General features: G+C 42.2%; 3 protein-coding genes across 5 annotated transcripts in view; 2 read left to right on the top strand and 1 right to left on the bottom strand.

The window, feature by feature from the left end:
- Positions 1-240: 240 nt before the first annotated feature.
- On the top strand, positions 241-1779 carry higd2a (HIG1 hypoxia inducible domain family, member 2A; the record flags this gene model as incomplete). Its single annotated transcript, XM_080840754.1, has 2 exons — positions 241-450; positions 1613-1779. The coding sequence occupies exons 1-2, from the start codon at positions 264-266 to the stop codon at positions 1777-1779; spliced, it is 354 nt and encodes a 117-aa protein (XP_080696880.1). The 5' UTR covers positions 241-263.
- cltb (clathrin, light chain B) lies at positions 1775-7325 on the bottom strand. 3 transcript variants are annotated; one of them, XM_080840749.1, is made up of 8 exons: positions 6871-7325; positions 6018-6064; positions 5669-5786; positions 5278-5389; positions 4640-4660; positions 3946-3999; positions 3395-3557; positions 1775-2935 (listed from the first exon to the last, which is right to left on the bottom strand). In XM_080840749.1, exons 1-8 carry the CDS (start codon positions 7082-7084, stop codon positions 2915-2917), a joined length of 750 nt encoding a protein of 249 aa, XP_080696875.1. In that variant the 5' UTR covers positions 7085-7325; the 3' UTR covers positions 1775-2914. The 3 variants fall into 3 exon arrangements, with proteins under 3 accessions (XP_080696875.1, XP_080696876.1, XP_080696877.1); XM_080840750.1 differs by lacking the exon at positions 3946-3999 and having other exon boundaries at positions 6871-7320; XM_080840751.1 differs by lacking the exons at positions 3946-3999; positions 4640-4660.
- A 1573-nt stretch (positions 7326-8898) lies between these two features.
- The window catches only part of pdlim7 (PDZ and LIM domain 7), a 30021-nt gene continuing 15141 nt past the window's right edge, over positions 8899-23778 (top strand). Inside the window, exons 1-3 of the mRNA XM_080840752.1 lie at positions 8899-9057; positions 12124-12222; positions 19757-19908. Coding sequence (XP_080696878.1) covers positions 9043-9057; positions 12124-12222; positions 19757-19908 — 266 coding nt within the window. The 5' untranslated portion in view covers positions 8899-9042. The remainder of the gene's footprint in view (positions 9058-12123; positions 12223-19756; positions 19909-23778) is intronic.

Raw genomic sequence — 23778 nt, 5'->3', positions numbered from 1 at the left:
GCAATCCAAAACATTTTACATAGTCCCACGCGTCCACAATTTAATTCATTTTTTTCATAATAAATATCAGTTTAATTAGTTGGACTCGCACCATATGGGTGACAGCAAATACTCTACTATCTGGTATGTTGATGACAGGTCTGCCTGGCAGCAGAGAATGTCTGCATTTTTTTGGGCGGAACTAATGTTGGAAGAGTCTTGTATCACCCGGTAGATGTCCTTTCAACATCTGTCCACTCGCTGGTTTGGTAACGACCAGAAACATGGCAGCTTCACCGACTGTTGTTTCCCAAGATCAAGCTGCAAAAGCAGCATCCCAAGGACCGATCACGTTTGATATTTCTAAACCCCCAATCATAGAAGGCTTTTCTCCTTTGCCACGACACACAGAGGAAGGATTCAAGGACAAATTCATAAGAAAAACCAAGGAAAACCCCTTTGTCCCGATTGGTGAGTTACATAAAGCTAGTACAGTTAGCATTAGCTAGGAACTGCACTATACAACAAAGTTGACATGGCTTTATTAAATATTCCTGTAGACGAAACATTTACTTTAAAATAAAATAAAATGTGTGTTCTTCAATTTGTGTAACATTGGAAGCGAAAGTTCGCATGTTATTGTATCACACCCTAGTTTTGCAAGTGGCTGGGACAGAATGTACTTTTGTCGATGGTCATTTGTTTTACTATCACTCAGTGGTCAGTTACTCAGCATAATACTATTTGCAGTCAATTTGGCTGTAGACAATGCGTTTAATTAACTTAATTTAAATTCTAACGTTAGTTAATAATGTTCGAAAAGTGGGCGTGGTAGCCACTTGGGGCATTGCTTGTTCTAGTGAAGCAAACGATGCACAGACTTAAACATACTTTTGGAGAAGTAACAACTGTCATGTTCGAGCAGTACTTGCCTACCAACTCGTCTTTGCCGAAAGAATACCGAGTAAGTCCTATACAAAAGCCAATTTAAGGGAAGCTAGACATCAAAGGCACTCGACTGCTATCCTTTGTCTTGGATATACTGTAAATGACCGAAAATAACCACCTATCTGCTCTGTAGGGTGCAGGTGCACATTAGATGGAACTAAGAACGTGCATCTTCATTTCCACCTAAGTGTAGCACACGTGACACTTTTATGTGGTAGTAGCCAAGAATGTTCAATGCAAGGAAGGTAAAGTTGATGTATGTGCTGAGGAAAGAAAAATGCTTCTTGAGCTCAAATAAGTGAGTAATTCATTAGGCCGGATAAAAAGACGGGCTAAGACAATGACATAAAATCATAAGAAATGCTAGATACAATGTGTTAAAATGCATATCAAGTACAGGGAATAGTATCTTTCATTTGTTCTCTATGAACTACATCAACATTGTAGGTGTAGGGTTTTCTGGACAGCAGAACTTGCCTAACTTCAACTGAACCCCATCCATGAAGGTCAAATAAATAGAATGGTTTAACGTCATGCTCATTTAATATCAACTGCGTACTGATTACCCTCCATTGGATGAATGATTATATTACATTATTAAATGTTATACATAAATACATTATATTTAGAAATGGATAATCAGTTCTCAATTATTCGCAAATCCCATTGATTTCTCCTCCCACAGGCTGCCTAGGAACAGCTGGTGCACTGATCTATGGTCTACGCGCATTCAAAATGGGCAAGACCCGGCAATCCCAACTCTCTATGAGGATGCGTATCTTTGCCCAAGGATTCACCGTTGTCGCTATTATTGTAGGAGTTGCAAGCTCAGCATTGAAGCCAAGGCAATGAGTGGAAGCCTTGCTCGTGTTGTGGTATTTCCCTGCACCGGAGTGGTTGGATGAACTGCAATGGGAAACAAAATCATGTATTATTATTATACATTTAACTTAAAGGCCATTCACAACAACTGTGTCGTCCTTGGTATACGGCACAGTTGACGTATACTATGTATTTAAAAAGAATGTTCAGTGGTGTTTCATACCACAGCAATATAATTAAAAAAATGGCAAGGTGCTTGCCATACTGTTATAACTGTCTGTTTTCGTTTAAATGTGATCGTCACTCTGTGTGTATTGACTGTCTTGCGTGTACATCAGAATGTTTGGTACTGTGTTCAAGACGGGACCTACCAGAGAGGTCCATGTCCTCTCTTTTAAACGTTTGTCTGAACACTGAACCATTGATGGAGGCACTACACAGATGTAAGCTAAGGACTAAGAATAATTTGTGTATATGTATTTCATTGCTTGTAACATTTCCATGCTTGTAAGTCCTAGTTTCAGTCAGCACACCATGACTAATTGACAGCATTCACCAAGGGACTGTGTAAAATATACTCTGGGAAGATTTTATAAGAAATGAGACAAACAATTAGCTTGACCAATGTTTTATTGAAGAACTTCAGTTAAGAAGAAATATCAAGTGCTGTAACAATCTTTCAACGGCATCTGAATGCTAACCTTACGTGGGGAAATTTTGCAGGCACTATGCACATGTGTGGCTCCGTCCTTGTATAAAAGAACTGGTAAGAACAGAAGCCAGTATAGCATAATTATGGATGCGATGACAAAGGCCTCATTTAGACATTCCCTGTGGTGCCATCATGCATGTAAGTTCAGCAAGTCTTTGGCAGTCAATGAGCAGAACAACTTGTGCAAACCATCTTCTGTTAGAATATCTGACTCTCAAGTTAAGTTCCAGAAGGCCTCAGTATAGTGTCCTGGTACATGAACAGTGTAACTGCTTAAGTGGAGTGAAGTATGCTGTAATAACACCCTGGCTGCTTTTTATAACCTTTTAACAAACAGGTGGTAAAGTTACAGTGAAACAACATGACCTATACAATTCAATAGATGCCTCATATTGACCTGATAATAAAGATGTAAAAGTATCAGATGTTTAAGGATTATGTTCTGGGGATGCTTCATGTTGAATCAGCTTCTACCTATTTGAAACGGAGATACAGATTATGAATACTAATAATGCTAGTGGGAACACAACAGAAAATCTTCCCTAAGAAGAGTATGACACCTATGATGACTGCAAGACTCCTTCATTGGATTTGCATAAACCATAAACAATTATTTATATAATGTAAGTATGCCTCAGAATCAAGTAAGAACTTCAAGGCATTTAGCGGCTTACATGCCTTCCTACATGCTGGCTCCAAGTTAGGTTACATGATTTTAAAAGGCAATCCTTCGGGGAGGAGGCATCTTTTTCATAAGGCAGAGGAGTGGATTTATATATATATATATATATAGAAAAGAAATAAAACAATATACAATGGGATTTTTACAAATAAAAATTATAATTAGCATTCCCGCCAAGTTTTAAAATAAAGTGCAACGAAGCAGAGGCAAAAGACACATCTAAACAAAAATGGCCTCTAGGCTTTGCGCACCAGGGGTGTCTGTTTCAGGGAGATGAGGACAGAACGCATGCGGGACACGTCCTTGGATTGCTTGTTGGTTTTGGGGTTGAAGTCACAGAGTCGGGCAACCTTCTCCCACTCGGTGCCGGGGCTGTCTTCGCCAACCTCATTCAGGAAGGCCTCTTCAGATGCTCTAGAAGAAGAAAGGCAGAGGAGTTCTTTCAGACGAGTGGTAAGATGTTCAGTTGACAGCCATACATAAGCCATGCCCATAACCGCTGAGACTGATTACATTTAATTTCATTAAATTACAGAGATGGAGTGGATACATATACCACTGTACCCAAGACAATCAATGATCATTTTGAAATATAATTCCCCACATGCATCATTGGAACATTTTTAAACGTCTGAATCATACAGACATGTCGAGCAGCACCAGGCCCACAAATGAATGGTCTAAAATAAACATGAAAACCCTCCAAAAGCATTGCTTTAGCACTTGACTTATGAGTGTGTTTGTATGTGCAAGAATTAGACATCAACATGCATATTCAGGGGCTAAGATTTCCTAGACATACACAAAGCCTATCAGATCACAGTTGGGTTGGTTGTAGAAAGCCTTATCAGTGATCCTGGTATGCAGGTAGGGAAGCCATGAAAGCAGAAAAGGAGAAGGAGAGAGGGGACAGTTTTTATTATTTCACACCAGCGAAGCACAATCCATTAAGACATTTGGGCACATAAATGCAACCTACGATGGCACAGAGAAGACTGAGTTTGGCAGTATGTTTAGAAGAACTTGGGTTTATTTGGAAAGGTATATGAGATGAGATGCTTCAAGACCCGATTCACTGTGTTCTCCTTCACTGAACTCAATGGGTTTATTCAGAGGGAGCACACACACACTGATTCATTATGTCCCTTGTATTTTGGCTAAATGTATCATTTCATAAATAGAATTAGGTGTGGGAAGTTCACTTCAGAAGACTGGTTAAGGCAAGTGGGAATATACTATACTATAGGCACTGTGAACAGACAACAACTGGGTGAAATACTTTGCACTGTAGTAAACGTCTTATAACGTATTAAGTGCAATCTGTCATATGAATTAATGTTAAAAGTGGTTGAACAGGTTTACAGCCATATAATAGGTGCTTCTCATGCTCTTCTAAGCGTTTGTTATTGATTATTATGTTTATATTGATGGTTAATTCAGTCTTCTCTGAAAGCATGAAAAATAGCAAAATCTCAATCCACAATGCAAACTGATACCGTTCTTGACTTGGGTAAAGTCTGTAGAAAAGTGTAAAAGAAGGCTGATATTAGCAGTTCAAAAGGAAGATCCTTTGAGTAACAACAAAGTTTACCAACTGTTTACAAAATGTCTAAGTTGACACATCAGAAGTACACATAACACTAGTTTTTACAGCTTTAAAAGGTGTAGTCTTTGGTGCTGGCGAATTTCTTTTGATATTTCATGTCAACAGCACACCTTATTTTAGCTGTACACAGGAAAAGATCTCACAGCGGCCAGACCTGACACATGCAAGTACTCAGACCCAACCACCTAGCCTGAGTATTATAACAACAGGGTGCACTAGAACCATCATACACACAAATACATCCTTCCTGTCCCTTCAGTCCTCAAACATTGTTATAGCACGAGTGCCCCTTTTCGCTGCTTAGCAACAGTAGTGTATAGCTCGGTTTTGAGCCACTCTTCTTTTGAGAGTGCACACTGACACCTAGAGGAACATGCTGAGAATTTTGACGATTCATGTATTATAATGAAGGACTAACCCTTTAACAATTACATTTTTCTGGAACCAAAAACAAAACTTACTGTGCATTTTGCAACCATCCAATCAACTTTAAAAACAGGTCTTACAAAAAGAAAGGTTTTTCTGTACCTGTTGTTAGTTTTGTTCTTCTCCAGCTGTTCACTTTGATGGTGATGCCAGTCTTCTAGCTCTTTCCTGGCCTTCTCTTTCCATTCAGCCTCTGCAGCTTTGGATGCTGCATCTAAAAGCAAGCAAATAAATGGACAAACTCAGACATGAAGGTCATGATAAAATCAGAGCAGGGTAGCACAATTATGCCGATGACAGATAAAAACGAGAAGAGATCATGAGGTCATCAATGAGATAATGAAGCAGGTCAGGTGCAATAAAAAGAAAAACACCATAAATCTCATTACAAATGTCAGTTGAGGTTTTTTATTTTAAGTGAACTTAATTTATTAGTCCATGGTAAAGGCTGAAACAGCCACAAAGTGGCAGGAAAAGGTGGTTAGCAGCTCACCTAATTCTTCCAGTCGAGTTTTCTGTTCCTCCCTCCACATGCGCAAACTTTCAGGTTCTTGTCGAAACTGGTCAACTTGGGCGATGGCAGCATAACTGTCTGATATCCCGTTTGAGTCCTTGATAAATGATTACAGGACAAGTATGACAAACAGAATCAGATGCCGTAATTTCCTTAATAAAAATGCAAACAATTATTGAAAAATTCTCAAAAGCAGACAGGAGAGGAAATAGTCCTAAGTATGACAACTGAAGACATTCAGGTTACTCCAGACATTGAGTTAAGAATTTTTAGTAAGATATTGATCATTTTCAAACTGAAACAAAACCATCAAAAGCCATATTCTCACCTCAAACATGTCTCCGTTTACTGCAGTTGGTTCGTCATTAAAGGCATCTATTTACGGAAAAAACAAGTCAAAGTCAACACTCTGTGTTGCACTGGTCAAGGCAGAAATATGTCTGGCTGAGTTCACTTCCTCCTCTTATAGTAAAACGTAAAGCATCACAGGAATGTAGCAGCACCAGATTTTCAAGGATGAGGTCAAGTCACAGTTGCATCAACATATCATCCTTCATGATACCATATCACACATTTCCGAAAATAACTAAGGGAACAAAGGCCGCACAATCAAAGTACCCATGCCTCAGGACATGACATTAGATGCCTGATGATGGGACGAGGCGGTCTAAAAAGCAGCAGTACCAGCTTCCTTTACTAATGGTGCCAACTAACTAGCCGGTGCACCCATGCATATACCAGGAACCGGTTGCACCTGCCTTTAGTGCGATGTGGTTGATTACCAAGTTAGCTTACTGACGTCATCGTCTGAGTAATACTATGCTAGGTAAATATTTGTTAAGTCATTAAGCCTAAACAGAAATTTCTGGGATATATTAAGACAGAATCATACCACGTATATCGTACAAAAGCAAGTTAGCAAGGCATGATGCCTCCCTAGCTAGCTAATGTTGGCTAATGTCAGAGAGCCAGGTTACCTATCATGGCAACAGCTAACATTAGCACAAAGTTAACATATCTGAAAAAGTTTCAATCAACAACAGTAAAGGCTCAATTTTCGTATTATAATCTGTGTTATAAAGACGACACATGAATACAGATACTTGTGTGCAAAGCCTACTAATCAGGGTAGCTAACAAATGAGCTGACGTTAATGCTAGCCACAACCTAACGTTACCCACCATAATGTACTTCGGGGACAGATTCTTCTTCTTCTTCTTCTTCTTCTTCTTCTTGCTGAGGTTGTTCAGCTTCTTCCAAATCTCCGAATCCTTCACCGTCATTCTCAATCACAGCGATTTCGCTTTCCTGTTGAGCCAGAAACGCCGCCGCAGGATCTTCTTCCACGGAATGAACACCATTATCAGGAGATGAAAACCCAAAGTCGTCAGCCATTTTTCGATGATCAAGCTAGCTACTGAAACGTGTACGTGGAATAACAGCCCTGCTGTAACAACTTTCAGTTCCGCAATTGAATGAAGGTGTTGGTGCCGAAATACTTGCTGCAGCAGCAACTGCTGCGCTGATCCACCCTAGAAAATTAAATATACACTATTCATCCACATAAACAAACAACGTTTATAACTTACGCTAGCTAAAGTCTTTTAGTCACACAGCAAGTTAGCACTGTATGCTGAAAGGTTATTAAATCAGCAACATAATGAGCTCAATGTAATTTTTATGACTATGTCTCCACCTACTGGTGAATAAGAAGTTGATGCAATTTACTAAAAGTGAGAGCTGAAGCAGATTGTCTAAAATACAAACAAAAATGAGGGCAGTAATCTGAGTGTGTGTTTCAATTACTGTTGTTAGCATATCTTGTGGAAGCAAAGCAGATTTTGTTAAGCAATTGCATGATGATGTCAAGATTTATTCGGCTTTTTCTAAAACATGGCTTTACATTCAGCACACTCTAACTATTGGCTCAACTTCATCTCAAATTCCAATTCGTTTTCTTGTGGTGGGAATACTATCGAACAATGCTGATTTATATAGTTTTCTTGGCAAGATTATTAGAATGTAGGCTACATATTTAATTGTGTGTCTGTGGGGGGTGTGTCTGGAATAGAGAGAGAGAGAGAGAGAGAGAGAGAGAGAGAGAGAGAGAGAGAGAGAGAGAGAGAGAGAGAGAGAGAGATAATGAGTGTGTGTGTGTGTGTGTGTGTGTGTGTGTGTGAGAAAGAGTCAGAGAGTCTGGGTCTGGAACTTAGAATTTCTGCTAAACACTCTTTTCAGACAAAGGAAAGATTGAATTGACCTAAAGGTTTAGAAGGTTCGATCCTATGTTTAGACAAAGTTCATCCCAAATCTGCTGTTTTCATATGGCCACCTGCTCTGAATGAGCAGAAATGATTACCTTTGTGTTATATCCTTCATTAAACAGCCTTGGCCAGTATGTTAATTTAAAGCATGTTGTGTTCACGTACCCTGAATGTTAGGGGAATTTAACCTTTATTTAATACAGCATGTTTAATACACTATGTGGTAAGCTATAGTTGCAGCAAAAAAACCTGACCAACAGCTAAGTGTTTAAGGCTAGGCAGCAATTAAATATGCCAGAAAATCACATGGTTAGTGATTTTATCCACCCCATTCAAAATTTTCTCGGGCCATTTCTGTTGGAATTGTCTTGGGTGGGCACACATGCACTCTTTACTGTAATGATTTTCGAGCTGCTGTTGTGAAATTCCACCTTGAGGTAAACAAGTACTTTTAATGAAAGGTATACTTCTTTCACTGGTGATGTGGGCAAGAGTTGCTTAAATAGGAATTACTTGACCTATAAATAATGGATCTTCCTACATTACATCTGATTATGCCCATAATTACTCAGGCCTATATTAATTTATTTCTCCTTTCAATATTGTGCTTGTTTGATGTTATTCTTGATTTTTCTGTTCTTTACGAAGATGTAAAAATCTTTCATCCCTCTGGCTGGATGTCGTCCAGGAGGAGAAACGTTTCTGGGACTGACATCCTGATTTCCCAAACCTAAACCAGCTTGTGATAGCGGAAGTGACATACTATGAAGACAGATTTCAGGTTTTGAAACCGGTTAGTCACTTTATTCATGATGCAGATTAATGGTTGCATACGATACAGTCTCCCTTAAACTCCCCAGCATTCCTAATCGTCATGAGCAACAGTATAATATAGGATAGTCTGCTCTGGATTCCGGTTACACGTGACTCTGACGTCTAAACCGAGCCCTACTAAATGGAAATCCGAGCAAGATCCACCGTTGCTGTTAACAGAGGGGTGTCTGGTACACTGACGTCGGTCCCAAGGAAGTCTGAAGTTACAGTTGGTTTGTTAATTGATTCGTTGTAACTGGGATAAAGATATCAGGAATGAGTGAGATACAGGTAAAAACTGAGTTTTTTTTAAACACCTCTAATGCACATTCGTCGATCGAAACAATCACCTGGTTGGGTAGTTTACAAAGTGTAATTTGTCAATGAAAACGTCATTGTATATTGCCCAAGTACTTACAACTTTGGAGCTAATATTAGTTTGTTAGCTCTTTATTTCATTCGTATTACGTTTACTGTCATTTACTGGTTAACATCGATCGGAGAGCGTGTGTAGCCTACTACCTTTCTATCATTTGTATTTGGTCTTCGTGAAAAGTCACTCGAACTTCAGGGAGCCTTGAAACAACCGCCTGGAAGTAGTCTATCCTGCGGTCCGGCATCAGGAGCGAGGCATGTCGTTCCGGTGTCCAGCTCATATGCCGATTCTGGTTGTTCATATCCCAGGACTGTGGCAGACAGATTGAATGCTGGGATCGGTCAGAGTTGTCAGATGTATTTAAAATCTTAATTTTCTGTCATAAAATCTGACTACCCCAATGTGTACAGACGAACCGTGTGGGCTATATTATTAGTTGGTCCACCCATCATGCAGATGTCTCAGGTAAAAACGTTTTCTCTCCGGCAAAGTATGCACATCAGCATAGGAGTCTGTATAGCATGAAGTTGGAGTTTTAAATGCACAGCTAAATTGAAAGCATCAACATCCTTTCGATCAGTCCTTGTATCTACTTAAACTGGTGAACAATAGTATTTTTTACGCATAGCAAGTACTGTATTGGCCACTGAATTTTTAATTACGTGTATGTAAACACTTAATAATGTGATGGTACCTTGTGTGAAGTGCAACTCCAATACTTCTGGATGTGTGGCCTAACTAGGGTTCACTAAATCACATAGCCTGTGCCCTCAATTGGCTCAAGCTTACATTGAACACAGGATGATGATTATTGACTCTCATCCATCTGAACCTTGCCATTCTCCCATTTCCAGAGTAGTAGACGGCGCTTATCAGGTAACAGTGTCCCTTGGATGAACATGGTGGCACTGTGTAGGGGAGGTATTATGTAGAGTTCAGCTTGTTCACTTGTGGGCAGATATGCAGAGTATGTTTGCTGACACACCCGTGGGCTTTTTTTATTTATTTTTTTTTACATTAAAAGAGTTTAAGAAAGTCACCCTAATTCCCTTTAAGTAGAGCGGTCAGAAAAAAAAACTATGGAGCTGGCACATGGACATTGGCTGTTACAAATGGAGAGTCTGTTTTATGTGTCTGTTTTATGATGGTGGAAATCTCTAGCTGGTACGTGTCACAGTTACAACAGACATAGTTTCCCTGCCTAAATGAAAAATGCACATCAGTCAGTGTCCAGGAAATGTTGTCTCTCTTTTCTTGCCCTCATATGCCTCCTGTGTGTCCCTTGTTGTGAGTATTTGTTGGTTTTCAAGCAGTAGCTGGAGGTAGAGAGGCTTTGGAGCAGTTGCTGTTCTCTCTCTCACTCTCCCTCCCTCCCTCCCTCTCTCTCTCTCTCCCTCCCTCCCTCTCTCCCTCTCGGTCTCCCTCTCTCGCTCTCTCCCTAGTTCTTTTGCTCCCCCTCTCTGACTCATGTGGGTGTTGGGCTGAAATAGTTTGGTGTAGTTTTACATTCCTTATATAGCCTGTGGAGTGCAGAGAGACGTCGAGCGCACCCGTGTCACAGGGAGGGGTAGGGGTTGGGTGTGGGTTGTGGAGGGAGTGCGTGTGCGTGTGTGTGTGTGTGTGTGTGTGTGTGTGTGTGTGTGTGTGTGTGTGTGTGTGTGTGTGTGTGTGTGTGTGTGTGTGTGTGTGTGTGTGTGTGTGTGTGTGTGTGTGTGTGTGTGTGTGTGAGTGAAGAGGAGGTGAGGGGGGTTGGGGTGAGTAGAGTTTTGGCAGGAGTGAGAAAGTCAGAATCCTTTACCAAACCAGCTTTCCACTTGGGTGTATACGAAGGTTTGGGTTACAAGCTTGGCCTTCGGGACAAGGTAGGCTACGTTTACCTCTGCTCTCCCTGGCACCACAGGTGTTGCTCTTACCTAACTCGGGATATTCAGTGGGAGCCACATTTTAGATTCGGCTCAGAGTCTGTACCTGTAAGTTGAACAGTCTGTGCCATATGTAATGCTCTGGGGTCTCAGGTTGTCCTTGGCTCTTTATAAATGGCACTTGCTCCCCTTGCTGGTTTGCCACCATGTATGAATAGCAATACATGAGCAGAAAGGTGAAAAGGGACACACTTATGATCAGGACATGTTGAATGTGAAGATTTGTTTTATTTCATATTATTTAATCATTCATCATCAGATTGATTAAAGATCTGATAAAAAAAAAGATAATACAAAAAAAAACCTGTTGCGCTATTCTTACTGTTAAGAATTGACAGCTTTTATCTTTTATTTTACAATATGGACAGTCGAGACTTCACAACTGCCAACTGCATAACACCAACATTTAATTTGAACAGTTGTCCAATTCTTTTCTTACACTTTCATGTAATGATTTGGTTAGAAGAAAGCGCTTGTCAGATTGGCAGTAATTATGTTTTCATAGTAAAACACTTATGCTCTAACTGAAAACCGGTATTTTCAATGTTGAATATTTCAGTGGCATGTTACTGCTGCTTCAGTTCACACTTACATTGAATACTATGGGAAAAAACAATGGCGTAGAAGAGACATGCATTGTTCGGATGTCACTCATACTATTTAAAGCTCCTGCCTTAATTCATTAGAGCACGTGACCCTTAGTTAAAGATAAGTATCACTCTATTTACTGTCATGTCAACCTTGACATAAATGCTGACCCATATTTCTAACTCTTAGAAAACCTGGACCATGCACACATACTCTATTATTTAAGTGTCATATTTATGCTGTTGCAGAACCCTAATGGACCAGTTGTGTGATTTGTGGAGTTTAGATATCTGAGGAGAAACTGTTTAGTTTGGAGAGTACAGTGTCAGATATTATAAATTGCAAAGTGTATCGGTTCTAGAAAGACTGAGTGCCCCTTGAAATGAGAAAAGCAAGTTACGCCTTTTTTAACAGCCATGTTTTCTCTTTTTCTCTCCTGTCTCCTGTCCTATCCCTTACTATCCTATGCAGGACGCGAGCATGTACTGTATCACCCTCAATGGACCGGCTCCATGGGGCTTTAGACTCCAGGGGGGAAAGGACTTCAACATGCCCCTAACTGTGTCAAGGGTAAGACAAACGCTCTATGGATGAAATGGTGTGAATGAACTTGTGAGACTGTATACTGAGTTTGTATTTGTTTTTGAGAGAGTGAGAGAAAGTGTGTGTGAGGGTGTGTGTATGTGTCTGAACACATGTGTGAAGGTTTAGAGATAGCTTGGTGCAAAGTTTACGTCTTATCATCTATTTGCGTATGACACGTGTCTGTTTATGTCTGTGTGCGGCACCTAAGAGCTTGGAGTGTGGGGGTCGATGGGTGGGTGTGTGTAGGAGATATGTTGGTCTACAGAAAATGGATATAGACAGAGACACAGGACATATATCACTTGGGCAACTATGCAAGCTGAGCAGAGCAGGACGGGAGTGGAGTGGAGTGGTTTGTAGATTGGCGGTGAGGGACGGTGGCCAGAGGACATATGTAAGCAGTCTCTGTGAATAAATAAAATACCTACCACTGCAGAGTAATTAATAAACAAGATTTTTAAAGGTTTAACAAGAGCTCTCCATGGAGTCAAATGAGAGCCGAGGGACTTCAAAGGCGAAAGCCTCTAAAGACAACCTAATCAGGTTAACGAGATCCATATGCTCACTTCTACACTAGTCGGTTTTCGACACTCGACATTCCTATTGCAGCATGTCATTGCTCACTATCAAACTTATAACCCGAGTCTCCGAAACACTTCCCGTTTGCTCGTCTCCTCACAAGGACATGTTGTGGTTTCTTTGGCTCCGCGAGGCTTCTCCCTCACTCACTCCCTCGTTTTGGTCATTAGATGGTTGTGAAATGGATGCCTTGATACTCGTTACTGAATAGAATAGTTCACAGAACAAAATTTCCAACCCTTATATGTGCAGTTTTGCTTTTTTGTATACACTCCTGGCTCGACTCTGGCAGTCGTCTAGCATTCTGTGCTGGCATGTTCTTAAACAGCTAACCTTTCATTGCTTGGGGGTTTAGCAAGTTTTAACATGACAAATGGATATCTTTTTTTTTTTTTTTCAATGTTTTCTTTTGCCTAGGTGCTAGTATTTCTCCCAGCAAGCATGTTCGTGTCACTCCACATTTTAGTAATGGCCCAACAGGAAGAGCCAAGTAATCTCGGCTTACTTCGCCAGACTAATTTTTACGGTGATGGACATAAACCAAGGTCAAGTAAAAATCGTTACCAGTAGTAGTTTTATCCTCAGGCCCTACGAATCCTTCAAAGACTGTAAACAGTTTTGTCTGTACTGTGCAGTTGCTTGCAGGCACATTTTGCTCTGCCTCAGGCTTTGAGTAAACTGATTACCCTCGACAGCTGAGAGGCATTTAAGTCAGATAGGTAGACGATGAAATATACTCACCTGTAAGTCTGACCTTATGTATATGTGCTTGACGAATCATCTGAAAGAGTCATGATTCAACACCTGTATTCCACACAAACACAGACTTGTCAGCGCAGGCTTATCCATGACCTCATTTTGTAGTTCAGACAGAGGCTTATGCAACAAACATTGGCTGCCTCATAGCTGACTTTGACGAAAGTTGTTAAAAACAAGACAGAACATGTAGTCTGTAACATACATGTAAAAACACTCAAATAGCAAGGTTAGAAAGTGCAAAAGAATTCTGCTGCTAAAAAGAGATGTCTTTAGAAATACTAAAATATACATAGCACGATTTAATGCTACTTACACATGAGTTTGATTTTGCCTTCTTGTACAGTTTTTGAGTAATATGTTCCTTATCCAGTTTAGATCACCTACATTCAGGAAAATAGTGACATCTGAGATAACACATGAGCCCTGTCATGCCATCTAGAATGTTCTTTTGCTTTAGAGCCGGGCAGGGAAACTCTACGGTGTCCTGGACATTCCCATGTGCTCTGGTTTGTTTTCTCTCTGACTGAATAACCTGAGGCACATTTCTGTACCATTACACAGGAACATCCTTCATAATAACACAATGTCTGTTATGCAGCACTGATGTAGCAGGGCTTAATCATGAGCCCTGAGAAACTTGCTTTTATGAACAGGATTAGGCAATTAATAGGAATCTCAGTGGCTTCCTAGCGACATCTGAAAACATCTCACTGTTAAAAAAAACAAACAACATCATTTAAACGGGCCCTACACAGAAGTGCACATATCAGCCAGGTGTTAAGTGCACCTGAGAGAGATGGTGTCTGTGTCACACCATGTCCTCGATGTAGTTCCTGTGGAGACGTGGTTATTAGTCAGCTGTGAGTGAGGACATGATTCATGCAGTACAACTGGCAGTAACGCCCTCTTAATGCAACCTTTCGGCCCCATACCAGGAGCAGAGACAGACTGTGATGTCATTAATTATCGGGTTTCCTGCAGATGTGGCAGAAGGCTGAGGTTAACTCATTCCTTTTCTCTCTTGTCTTACTCTGTCTGTCTGTCTGTCTGTCTGTCTGTCTGTCTGTCTGTCTGTCTTTCTGTCTGTCTGTCTGTCTGTGTCTGTCTGTCTGTCTGTCTTCCTGCCTGTCTCTCTCTCCCTTTCCAGGAAGACAATAAACACAAAGCCTTAGAAAGCAGAGTGTAAGAGAAAGAGCACATTTATGTGACTACATTTTGCAAAGACTGGGGACCTCCTCCAGGTCCAGTAATTTGTGAATGATTTGCGATTTGAGTGATGACTCTCTTGTTGCCTTGATCCACAGGCTCCCAATAAAGCTGGCTAATAGCAGCCATGCTCACAGTAAATAATCCAGTAACTTGACTGCAGTCATCTGGTATTGATATTGAAAGGTGAGCAAATGGCTTAAGGTGTTGGTCGGCACATTTCTCCTCCGACTTTCCCTGTGTTTCCTCAACTTCCTGTCCAGGCCAAAGAATTCCATGTTCCCTTGGCATTCCTAGGATTTTTGACACTGCTGCCCTATTTCTGGCTCCAGAAAAGCTCCTTTGTCTGCACTGCCATATCTCCCAGTATGTCCACCACGCATCACTTTTCCCACTCGCATCTCAAAGTAATATTTTCCTGGTGAAATGGCCGCAAAAAATGACACAGCTCAAGTTCATGCAGCCAGACCCCACAGTTTCAAAGAGCCGTAGATCAGGAAACTATTCTTTCATTAAATGTAACTTCCATGACGTTTGGGTTGGCAAAAATTGTGTGTGTGTGTGTGAGTGTGTGTGCTAATGGAAATGTATCTGTTTTCCATTTGTGCGAACACACCATAGACCTTAAATCAAACACACGATGAGGAAATTACATATGATGTCATCTGTTGAAGTGTGGGCCTTTTATCTGCAGCTATCCCATGCTTCAGATTTGTATCTGCTTGTGATCTGCGCTTTTCCATTCTGATGTTTGCTTCAGGCAGATTAAGACCAGCACCCTGCAGGTTCTGCCTGGTTATAACACTGTTGGGCCCGAATGAGCAAATACTGCCAAGGGCTGACGAGATTGTTCAGGATTATTTGTGACGTTTCTCTTGTTAGAGGATTTTTTTATTTGTCTGCTGAAAACGTTTCAGGTGTCTGACTTTGGAACTTCAGACTACCCTTTGACTTGCTAGAAAATGAAATGTTTTCATTGCAGTCATTTTTTTTGTTTCAACACAGTTGTCTTTGCTCAGACAGAACATGTCGCTTTATCGGCTTGTCTAGCTTTAGTTGTCTTGGTTTCCACCTTGTTGGAAGGCTGTGAAGCTGAATTTAAAGCGTGGGGGCCCCTGGTGCTGCAGCACTCCGGAGAAAGCGTCTCCCCTCGTCTTGGCTCGGCCTTTTCCCAGAGAGATATTTATGGCCTGCTTGTATCAGCTGACGTGATGTCAGGGAAGCTCCATATACTCCAAGCCCCAAAAGGCAATGTGAAGTGTAAAAGTGAAATGTGGCAAGCTTTTAAGAGCTGCTGGAAGGGTGGTCCTGCGGCCTAATTTCTTGCCGTGCCTAGACTGAATGTGTTGGCAAAATTCTGTAATGGAAGTAGAGGTAACTAAATGAATCAGAGGGAAAGATCAAAACAGATGTTGTTTACTCCAGATGGCTGGAATTAATCTGTATTTTGAACCAACCATTGATTTGCTCTTCTGCATCATTGAATCAAACCCCACTAAGTGATTGTTGATTGTTGAAGTTGGGGGTACACGTGACTTGCTCTGCGGCTGGTGTGTAATATTAAATGGCTCCCTGGTCCAAGTGACTACTGTGTCCTTGCTGCAAGTGCCTCCCTCGGTTCTGATTGCGTGTACAGGTGCACGATTCCCTTGCCGTCATTCTCAGTATTGACAAACTGCAGGGAGGTGTTATGTTCCCGGGGCCCCTTCCCCCTCTTCTCCGTCCCAAAGTCCTTAGCGCAGCACTTGGCGGCAGCCGGCTCGAGCAGCGGAACAGCTGAAGGCTGAACCTGAGCCAGGCACACAGGTGGCAGTGTCCATCATCACGCCTCCAGATGCACCCCTCCCCGTTGCCCGCTCCCTCAACCTCGTCCTCCATCTTTCATCTCCGGACACTCTTTCACCACGCTCCCAGCTTATTGTGTGCTCTTTCTGTCCGTCTCTCTCTCTCTTTATTTCTTCTCACACAGTCTCTCTCTCTCTTTAACACACTCTTCTTGCCCTCACTCACTCACTCACTCACTCACTCACTCTCTCTCTCTTTTCCAGTCTCCTTCTATCTCTTCCAGTCATGCAGTTTATTAAGTTCTGTGTCCTTGTGTGTCCTATCTCTTCCTACTGTGTGCCTGTGTCATTTCATACTCGTTGGCTTTCTCCTTCCCTCTGTTCCTGGGTAATATAGATTGAGCAGTAGAGGCTCTCTCTCTCTCCCCCTCTCCCTCTGGCCTTGTGCCAGCACTCCCAAAACTGAAGTATGCTATCTGAATGCTTCCTGAAGGACACTTCAGAGTCCTCCGACTCAAGTTTTACTTAGAGGAGAGGGGGTGACATAATTTTAGACATTGTATTAAAACAAGCGAATGAGCAAATAACCTTGCATTGTTTTTTTTCAGTGTGCTTTATGTACAAAAAATGATCTGCAATACAGTGTGCTGTTGTTTGCATTGTTAAATATGGGCAGTGATCGTGTGGTTTTAGTGAACAGCGCATAGTTTGTACCAAAGGGCATGTTAAGTTATGTATCTTTGATCCTGTGAGCCCAGAGGTAGGGAAGGTGCAGGAAATTGGCTAGAGCTGTTTAGATCTGAGGCCAGCCGAGTACTCTGTACACTGCAGATGGGTAGAGCTGTGCAGGTCTGAGGCCGGCACATACTCTGTACACTGCAGATGGGTAGAGCTGTGCAGGTCTGAGGCCGGCACATACTCTGTACACTGCAGATGGGTAGAGCTGTGCAGGTCTGAGGCCAGCACATACTCTGTACACTGCAGATGGGTAGAGCTGTGCAGGTCTGAGGCCGGCACATACTCTGTACTACAGATGGGTAGAGCTGTGCAGGTCTGAGGCCAGCACATACTCTGTACTACAGATGGGTAGAGCTGTGCAGGTCTGAGGCCGGCACATACTCTGTAAACTGCAGATGGGTAGAGCTGTGCAGGTCTGAGGCCGGCACATACTCTGTTCACTGCAGATGGGTAGAGCTGTGCAGGTCTGAGGCCAGCACATGTACTCTGTACACTGCAGATGTTTGCTTCGGCTCTGGCTTAAAATAGCCACGGAAAGGTACAGGGATAGGCTGACATGTGTTCTGAGTTTCAGCTCGAGCCCATAATATCATTACATTTTCATTTGTTTGTGTGCTGGTTTTTTGGAGAAACGCTGCTTACCTTGTGCTCACAATGGTTTGGTTGTGTTGGTATTGTTTTTAATGTTTTGATTTGATCTAATGGGAAAAGAGGGACAGATAAATACATATGCAAATTAATAACTAATATACATTTGCAATGTAGCATGTACCATGAATCACTTTATTTGTATGACCTTACTTTCTGGAATACAAAGTACATTCAGGACTTCAATGTTTAAAAGTCATTCTCAAATAGTGTACAGCAGTCCCTGCAACATTGTATCTCACAGAAAAACAACTGTCTGTAGTTGTTAAGATGATAGAATGGTGTTTACCACGGCTACTATGCTTTTGCCACGGGGTTATCTGATGCGAATTCTTTGCCCCGGTTATCGGAGACTTTGTCATAAGTCTTGAGTTTCGCCTCAGCTTCGTGCACAAGCTGACTAAGCTCTTACTAAACCTGTTTCCACTCCATGGCTATAATGCTTCTTTCTATAATGCTTTTTAAAGGGCATCTCTAGGTAGTATAAGGAACCAATTGCACGTGCCCTCATGTTTTCGAGCGTGACATAGTGTTCAATCATCCGTCACATCTGATGTCGTCATGCACAGTTTTCGAATATCTCGTCTGCATATAGAAATCTATTATGAAGGCATGTGTATCACATGTGCACCACGTGTGCGGTCTGTATGGAAGCACTCCAAGACAGAGATGCAGCGAGTTAGAAAGTCTTTTTTTGTATGGAATCACTCAAGTGCACATACTGATGGGAACACTTGTTTTTTTTTTCTTTCTCTAGAGAAAGACCATGCATTTAAAGGCACAATATGTCTATTTTATAGCAGTGCTGTCTCTCTGTTTGGGGAGTACAAGCGAACCGTGTTTTCTTGGAAAACATAAAATATAGAATACCTGCACTCTTAAGGCAGGAAGCAAGGTTACGCCTCTACTGAAATCAAATAGCTTGAATTTGTTCCTGTGTCCTTCTTTGCCTCCTTTTGTGTTACATTTCTGGAAGAATTTGAAGTGGGTGCTTCTTTTGGATGAAAGTAGAAGTTACCTTTGTAAATACAAAAGGGCAAGTTCTCTTGCTTTTGGGTCCAGTTGGTTTCAGTACTCTCATACCCATATTGTTTGTGGAGTGGAAGTTAGAACCCTTAACTTTATTATTTTCCATAGGTGCCCAAGTCTGCCTGAAGTCAGCAAGTGCATTAAATGTATCTCACACATATCAGGAGGAGATCCACATTGTAGCCCCTTTGAGGTTAAGATGCTCACTTGTACTTCACAGTGTGAAGACTTCTAACATGTGCTCAATAGAAACATTGGAGTGGACACAGAACAAGGTTTCTGTGCAGACGTTTTGAGGCATGTTTCACCCAGACCCCAAGTGGCCAGCAAACCTTTTGCTGAACTGTAAGGCAAGATGGCCTAGATTTGAAGAGGGGGTGAGTGCACAGGAAGGGGTGATTGAGTGAGTGTGGAGTACGATCCCTCTTGACCAGTTCACAAGAAAGTTTGCAACAGCCAGGCCAGTAGGCAAGTAGTAGTGTCCTCTAGGGGGAAAAAAACGAAATACATTCTATCTATTAAATATGTTCTATCTATTAAAATGTGAGTAACTGTTTGTTCACAGTATACATTAACATTGTGTTGGAAAGAAACTTGTGTTAAATGTGCTGTTAAAATGTGCATTATCATCTAAAATGTCATATCAACATCGATCATTTCACATATGTCGTGCCTTGTTTATATAAGTCCATTTTAGTGAAGGGTTCAGTGAGGTAACAAACTGTACTATAATAGTAACCAGAACTGTGACCTTTCCCCTTTGCCCTCTCTCGCAGCTGACCCCTGGAGGCAAGGCTGCCCAGGCCGGAGTGGGCGTGGGTGACTTTGTGGTGTCCATTTGCGAATCCAACGCAGAAGAGATGACCCACGTGGAGGCTCAGAACAAGATCAGAGCAGCAACGGACTCTCTCACCCTTACTCTCCACAGGTACGAAGCCTCGCCCCAACCCCCCCGCCTCCCTCCCTCCCTCTGCAACAAACACCAGATCACACAGATATCCAGCAGTAATGGTGATTGGACCAGTCACATCAGGCCAAAGGCATTGCATGGTTCACCGGTACAGGCTTGTGGCCTGTAAATGCAAAGTTAGTGGTTGCAGGGGCGCTCTCTCCACGGACAGGAATGCGAGTGAGCCCAGTGAGTAACGACTGGTCACATTGTTTCGGCGTCACCCCGATATTGTGGACAGACAATAGCCCATTATGAAAGAATGTCCACCCCCCTGAGTCACCAATCTTGGCGCATACCATAGGTCTGCCTACACTGGCAGAAAAAACAGCATGGATTTCAGAGTAGTAGCCAAGCAAATATGTATTTGGGATGTGTAATGACTGTGGTAAATGAACTGTTTTTCCAGTCTTTTCCAGTTCAAAATACTTTCCAAATGTTGCCATGTAGCTACCAGCTGTAGCTGGCTGTTATGCAGGGCTCCATTGTAAACCATTGGGAACAATTTGGGGTTCACTGACCTGCTGAAGGGTTCTGCGACAGGCAGCCAGGAAGAGCTAGGGAACTCTCCAATCCCTTAAGGTCTATTCAACTTCACAGACCACAGCTGGCCCTGCTTTACACCAAAACTAGACTAATGAAGTTGGGATTCAGTACTGTGATTCATGACTATTGGTCATTTATTTTTTGTTCACTTCAAATGGTAAGATACTTAATACTCTGTTGACACTGTTATAAACCGTCAAGGCCTCAAATATTGTTTGACCATGATTCAGTGTTGACTGTTGACAGGAACAGACAGATGTCTGCTCAAAGAAATCCTTTATCTCCGTATGCCCTCAAACAATGAACAGGCTGCAGCCTACCATGTGCCACTGTGATATCCAATTTAAGCTCCAATTTAGTTACAATTTATCTTCATTTGAACTAGTTTGGCACAAAATCTAATTGACAAAAATATTTCAGTTTTGCTCAAAATTGTTGCTTATGTCCAAAGGCATGACCAGACTGCCTGTGAAGTTTTGTGGATAGCTCAAGCATTTGAAATGACGCTGTTGCTCAGGAACTTTTTCATTGGTGCGTGTCCTGGGATTTGGACTTTTCAGCACTTCATCATGTCCTGTTTGATTGATCTGAGTTATTGGGCTGAGAGGGCAGTCTCTCTCTCTCCCTCTCTCTCTCCCTCTCTCTCTCTCTCTCGCTCTCTCTCCCATTATCCCCACCTCTCTCTCTCACTTACTTTCTATCTCTCCATTCTCCCACCCCCTCTCTTTCTCGCTCTCTCTCTCTCTCGCCCCCAAAATCTTTCTGCTTCCTATCCTCTTTCATCTCCAAAATCTCCACTAGCTTTCTCTCTACTCCTCTCCTCTCCTCTCCGTCTCTGCCTGTCTCCCTGTCTTCCCCTCTCCTCGGCCCTGGCTTGTGAATCTCCTCTGGGGGAGTGCTCTGTTGTGCAGATAACCTGGAGATGAGGGATAACGGCCTGGCCAAACACTCGTCTCTTGCTCTAACACATGCTGGAGTGCATTCCTGCAGCAAGCGGGCCCTGGGACAAATAACTGGGATTGCTGACTTTTCAGCTTTTTCATGACTCGGGCCTGTGTTTGTGTGTGTGTTTGTGTGTGTGTGTGTGTGTCTGATGGGGGAGAAGACTGCTAAATAAGGAGTGTGTGTGAGATGGTATTCTCACACAGTTTGGGCCTTGAGCCACAGTCGGAAAAAATGTGTATGTGTGTTTGTGTTGCGGTGAGGAGATGAGTATGGGAGTGGACAAGCCCTGGTGCGTCATGACAGGCCCATCCTCATCGTGTAGCTCTCAGCTCTGCTGTCATTAAACAACCCTGCTGAGATCAACACAGGCTGAGAGGCAGGGGAAAGGGGCCCACCGCAGCTATGACGGCGGTTAGCTCGCAGGAGGGAGAGAAAGAATTTACCTCATTCAATATTTAGTAAGGAGACTAACCCTCGAGTACACCTAAGCTTTTCTGACCAGGCCATGATAACATCTCTCTTCAGTTAACAAAAGGGGAAAAACATTGAAATGAAAAGTTCTTGGAAGATGGAAGTTCTTTTGTGTTTCCTTTGAGGCAGAGTGTTCTCCTGTCTGTAAACTACTCTTCACTGTATGTGATGTAGTGCTCCTAGCTTTTGTCTTGCCTTGGCTATGTCAACAATAGAATGGTAAAAAGGACACACTATATATGCAAACCATTTGGCTCGCTGACAGCAGGGAAACCATCGAGGCAAGTCAACAAAGCCCCACAGCTGAAAAGAAAGGGACAGGGAATATAGAAATGTGTTTTTTTGGTGATGCATGTTTGTATTTTATGTTTAGTTTGTGTGTGTTGTGGAGCGCGTGGTTCTGTGCGTTAGTCATGTGTAATCGTGTGTGTGTGTGCGTGCGCGCTCGCGTGCGTATGTCTTTATTTTTGTTGCATGTGCTTTGTGTGTGTGTGTGTGTGTGTGTGTGTGTGTGTGTGTGTGTGTGTGTGTGTGTGTGTGTGTGTGTGTGTGTGTGTGTGTGTGTGTGTGTGTGTGTGTGTGGCACAATAGAAGTGTTTTCTGCTAGTGAATGACCATATGGGTCTCTTTTGAGCTCATTGTTGGTGTGGGGGCCACACCTCATTACACTGAAAGGCAGTGCTCTCTGTCTCTCATACACATACACACATACACACACATACACACATACATGTCACACACACACTCACACATGCCACCCCCTTATAAACACATGAACACTCCGGCATAGTCACAAACATCCGTATACAGGGACTAAAGGAGTGGCCAGCACACACACATACACACACATATAGCACACATGCAGATACACACACAAAAACACACACAAAACACACACACACATTTGATCCCAGGTAAATAGCAAACACATAGATTTAATCTGGTATGTCGTTATTCTTAGTGCTTGTGGTTAGTGTTTGCGTACAATTGTGTTTCGTTGTGCAAGGGTATAATTGCATTTCCATGCCTGTACATGCCGGCGTGTTTACTTTTCACTGAGAAAATATAGGGTTGGTTTCCCCACACTTGAGATGCATGTTGTAATTAGTCAAGCAGTTCCTGGATTTAAGTGTTCCCAAAGACTCTTGCAGGACTTTAAAATTAGTTTTTTGTTTTGTTTTTCTCTCACTTTCAAATGTTTTTCCTTCCTTTGCTGCTGTTAGCAACCCTTCTCTATCATAGAATCCGTTATGGTCAGTGATAAACATCTCTTTCAATTTCATTTAAAACCGTTATCTGATAAAGTATGACATGAGGTCTTTGTTCCCTTTTTATTTTTTTAAAAAGTATTTTTTTTCTCCAGCATGTTTTTGCATTTCCCAATGTGACCAAAGCTCCTGTGACCTGTGCACAAGACAACATTGAAAAATAGCCTTGACTTCCATACACAACATTCCATTTCTCTCACCCAGCAGCTGTTGGAGTTCCCCCTCTGTGTTCCGGGTTCTGAGTTCTAACCGGCCCTCCTCAAAGGAAGTGTCTTACAGAAAGGGGAAAAAGGGTGCCGCTATCATTTCGGGGGGGAGGAACGGAACTGCACCCCTGATATCCGAGCTTCACGCTCTGGCCCTAGCACAATAGGCACCTTTCTCATTGTCGGCATGCCCTGGGCCTGATTAACAGGGTCTTAAAAGGCCTGGCTTATTTGATGAATAAATCATGAGGCCCTTTTTGAAAAGTCTCCCAAACCTCAAGCCATATTTATCAGAGACTTTTTGAATGCTTGAAAATGTCTGCCAGGCGTAACATGTTTCTTTTCAGATACTGCATTGTGAAGCAGTCTATGAAGGCTCATTAATAACAACGTGACACAATGTACTCAGCAGT

This window comes from Sprattus sprattus, assembly GCF_963457725.1.
Source record: "Sprattus sprattus genome assembly, chromosome: 6".
NCBI classification, from domain to species: Eukaryota; Metazoa; Chordata; class Actinopteri; order Clupeiformes; family Clupeidae; genus Sprattus; species Sprattus sprattus.
Note: the sequence above shows the minus strand (reverse complement) of the source record. Positions and strands in the feature narration are given on the sequence as shown.

Bases quoted from the DNA above. Each gene is read 5' to 3' on its own strand.
- cltb (XM_080840749.1), bottom strand. From the start codon at position 7,084: ATGGCTGACGACTTTGGGTTTTCATCTCCTGATAATGGTGTTCATTCC. The intron at 6,065-6,870 runs GTGGGTAACGTT...TTCCGTAAATAG, and splicing joins TGTCCCCGAAGTACATTATG to ATGCCTTTAATGACGAACCA. The intron at 5,787-6,017 runs GTGAGAATATGG...TCATTTATCAAG, and splicing joins TAAACGGAGACATGTTTGAG to GACTCAAACGGGATATCAGA.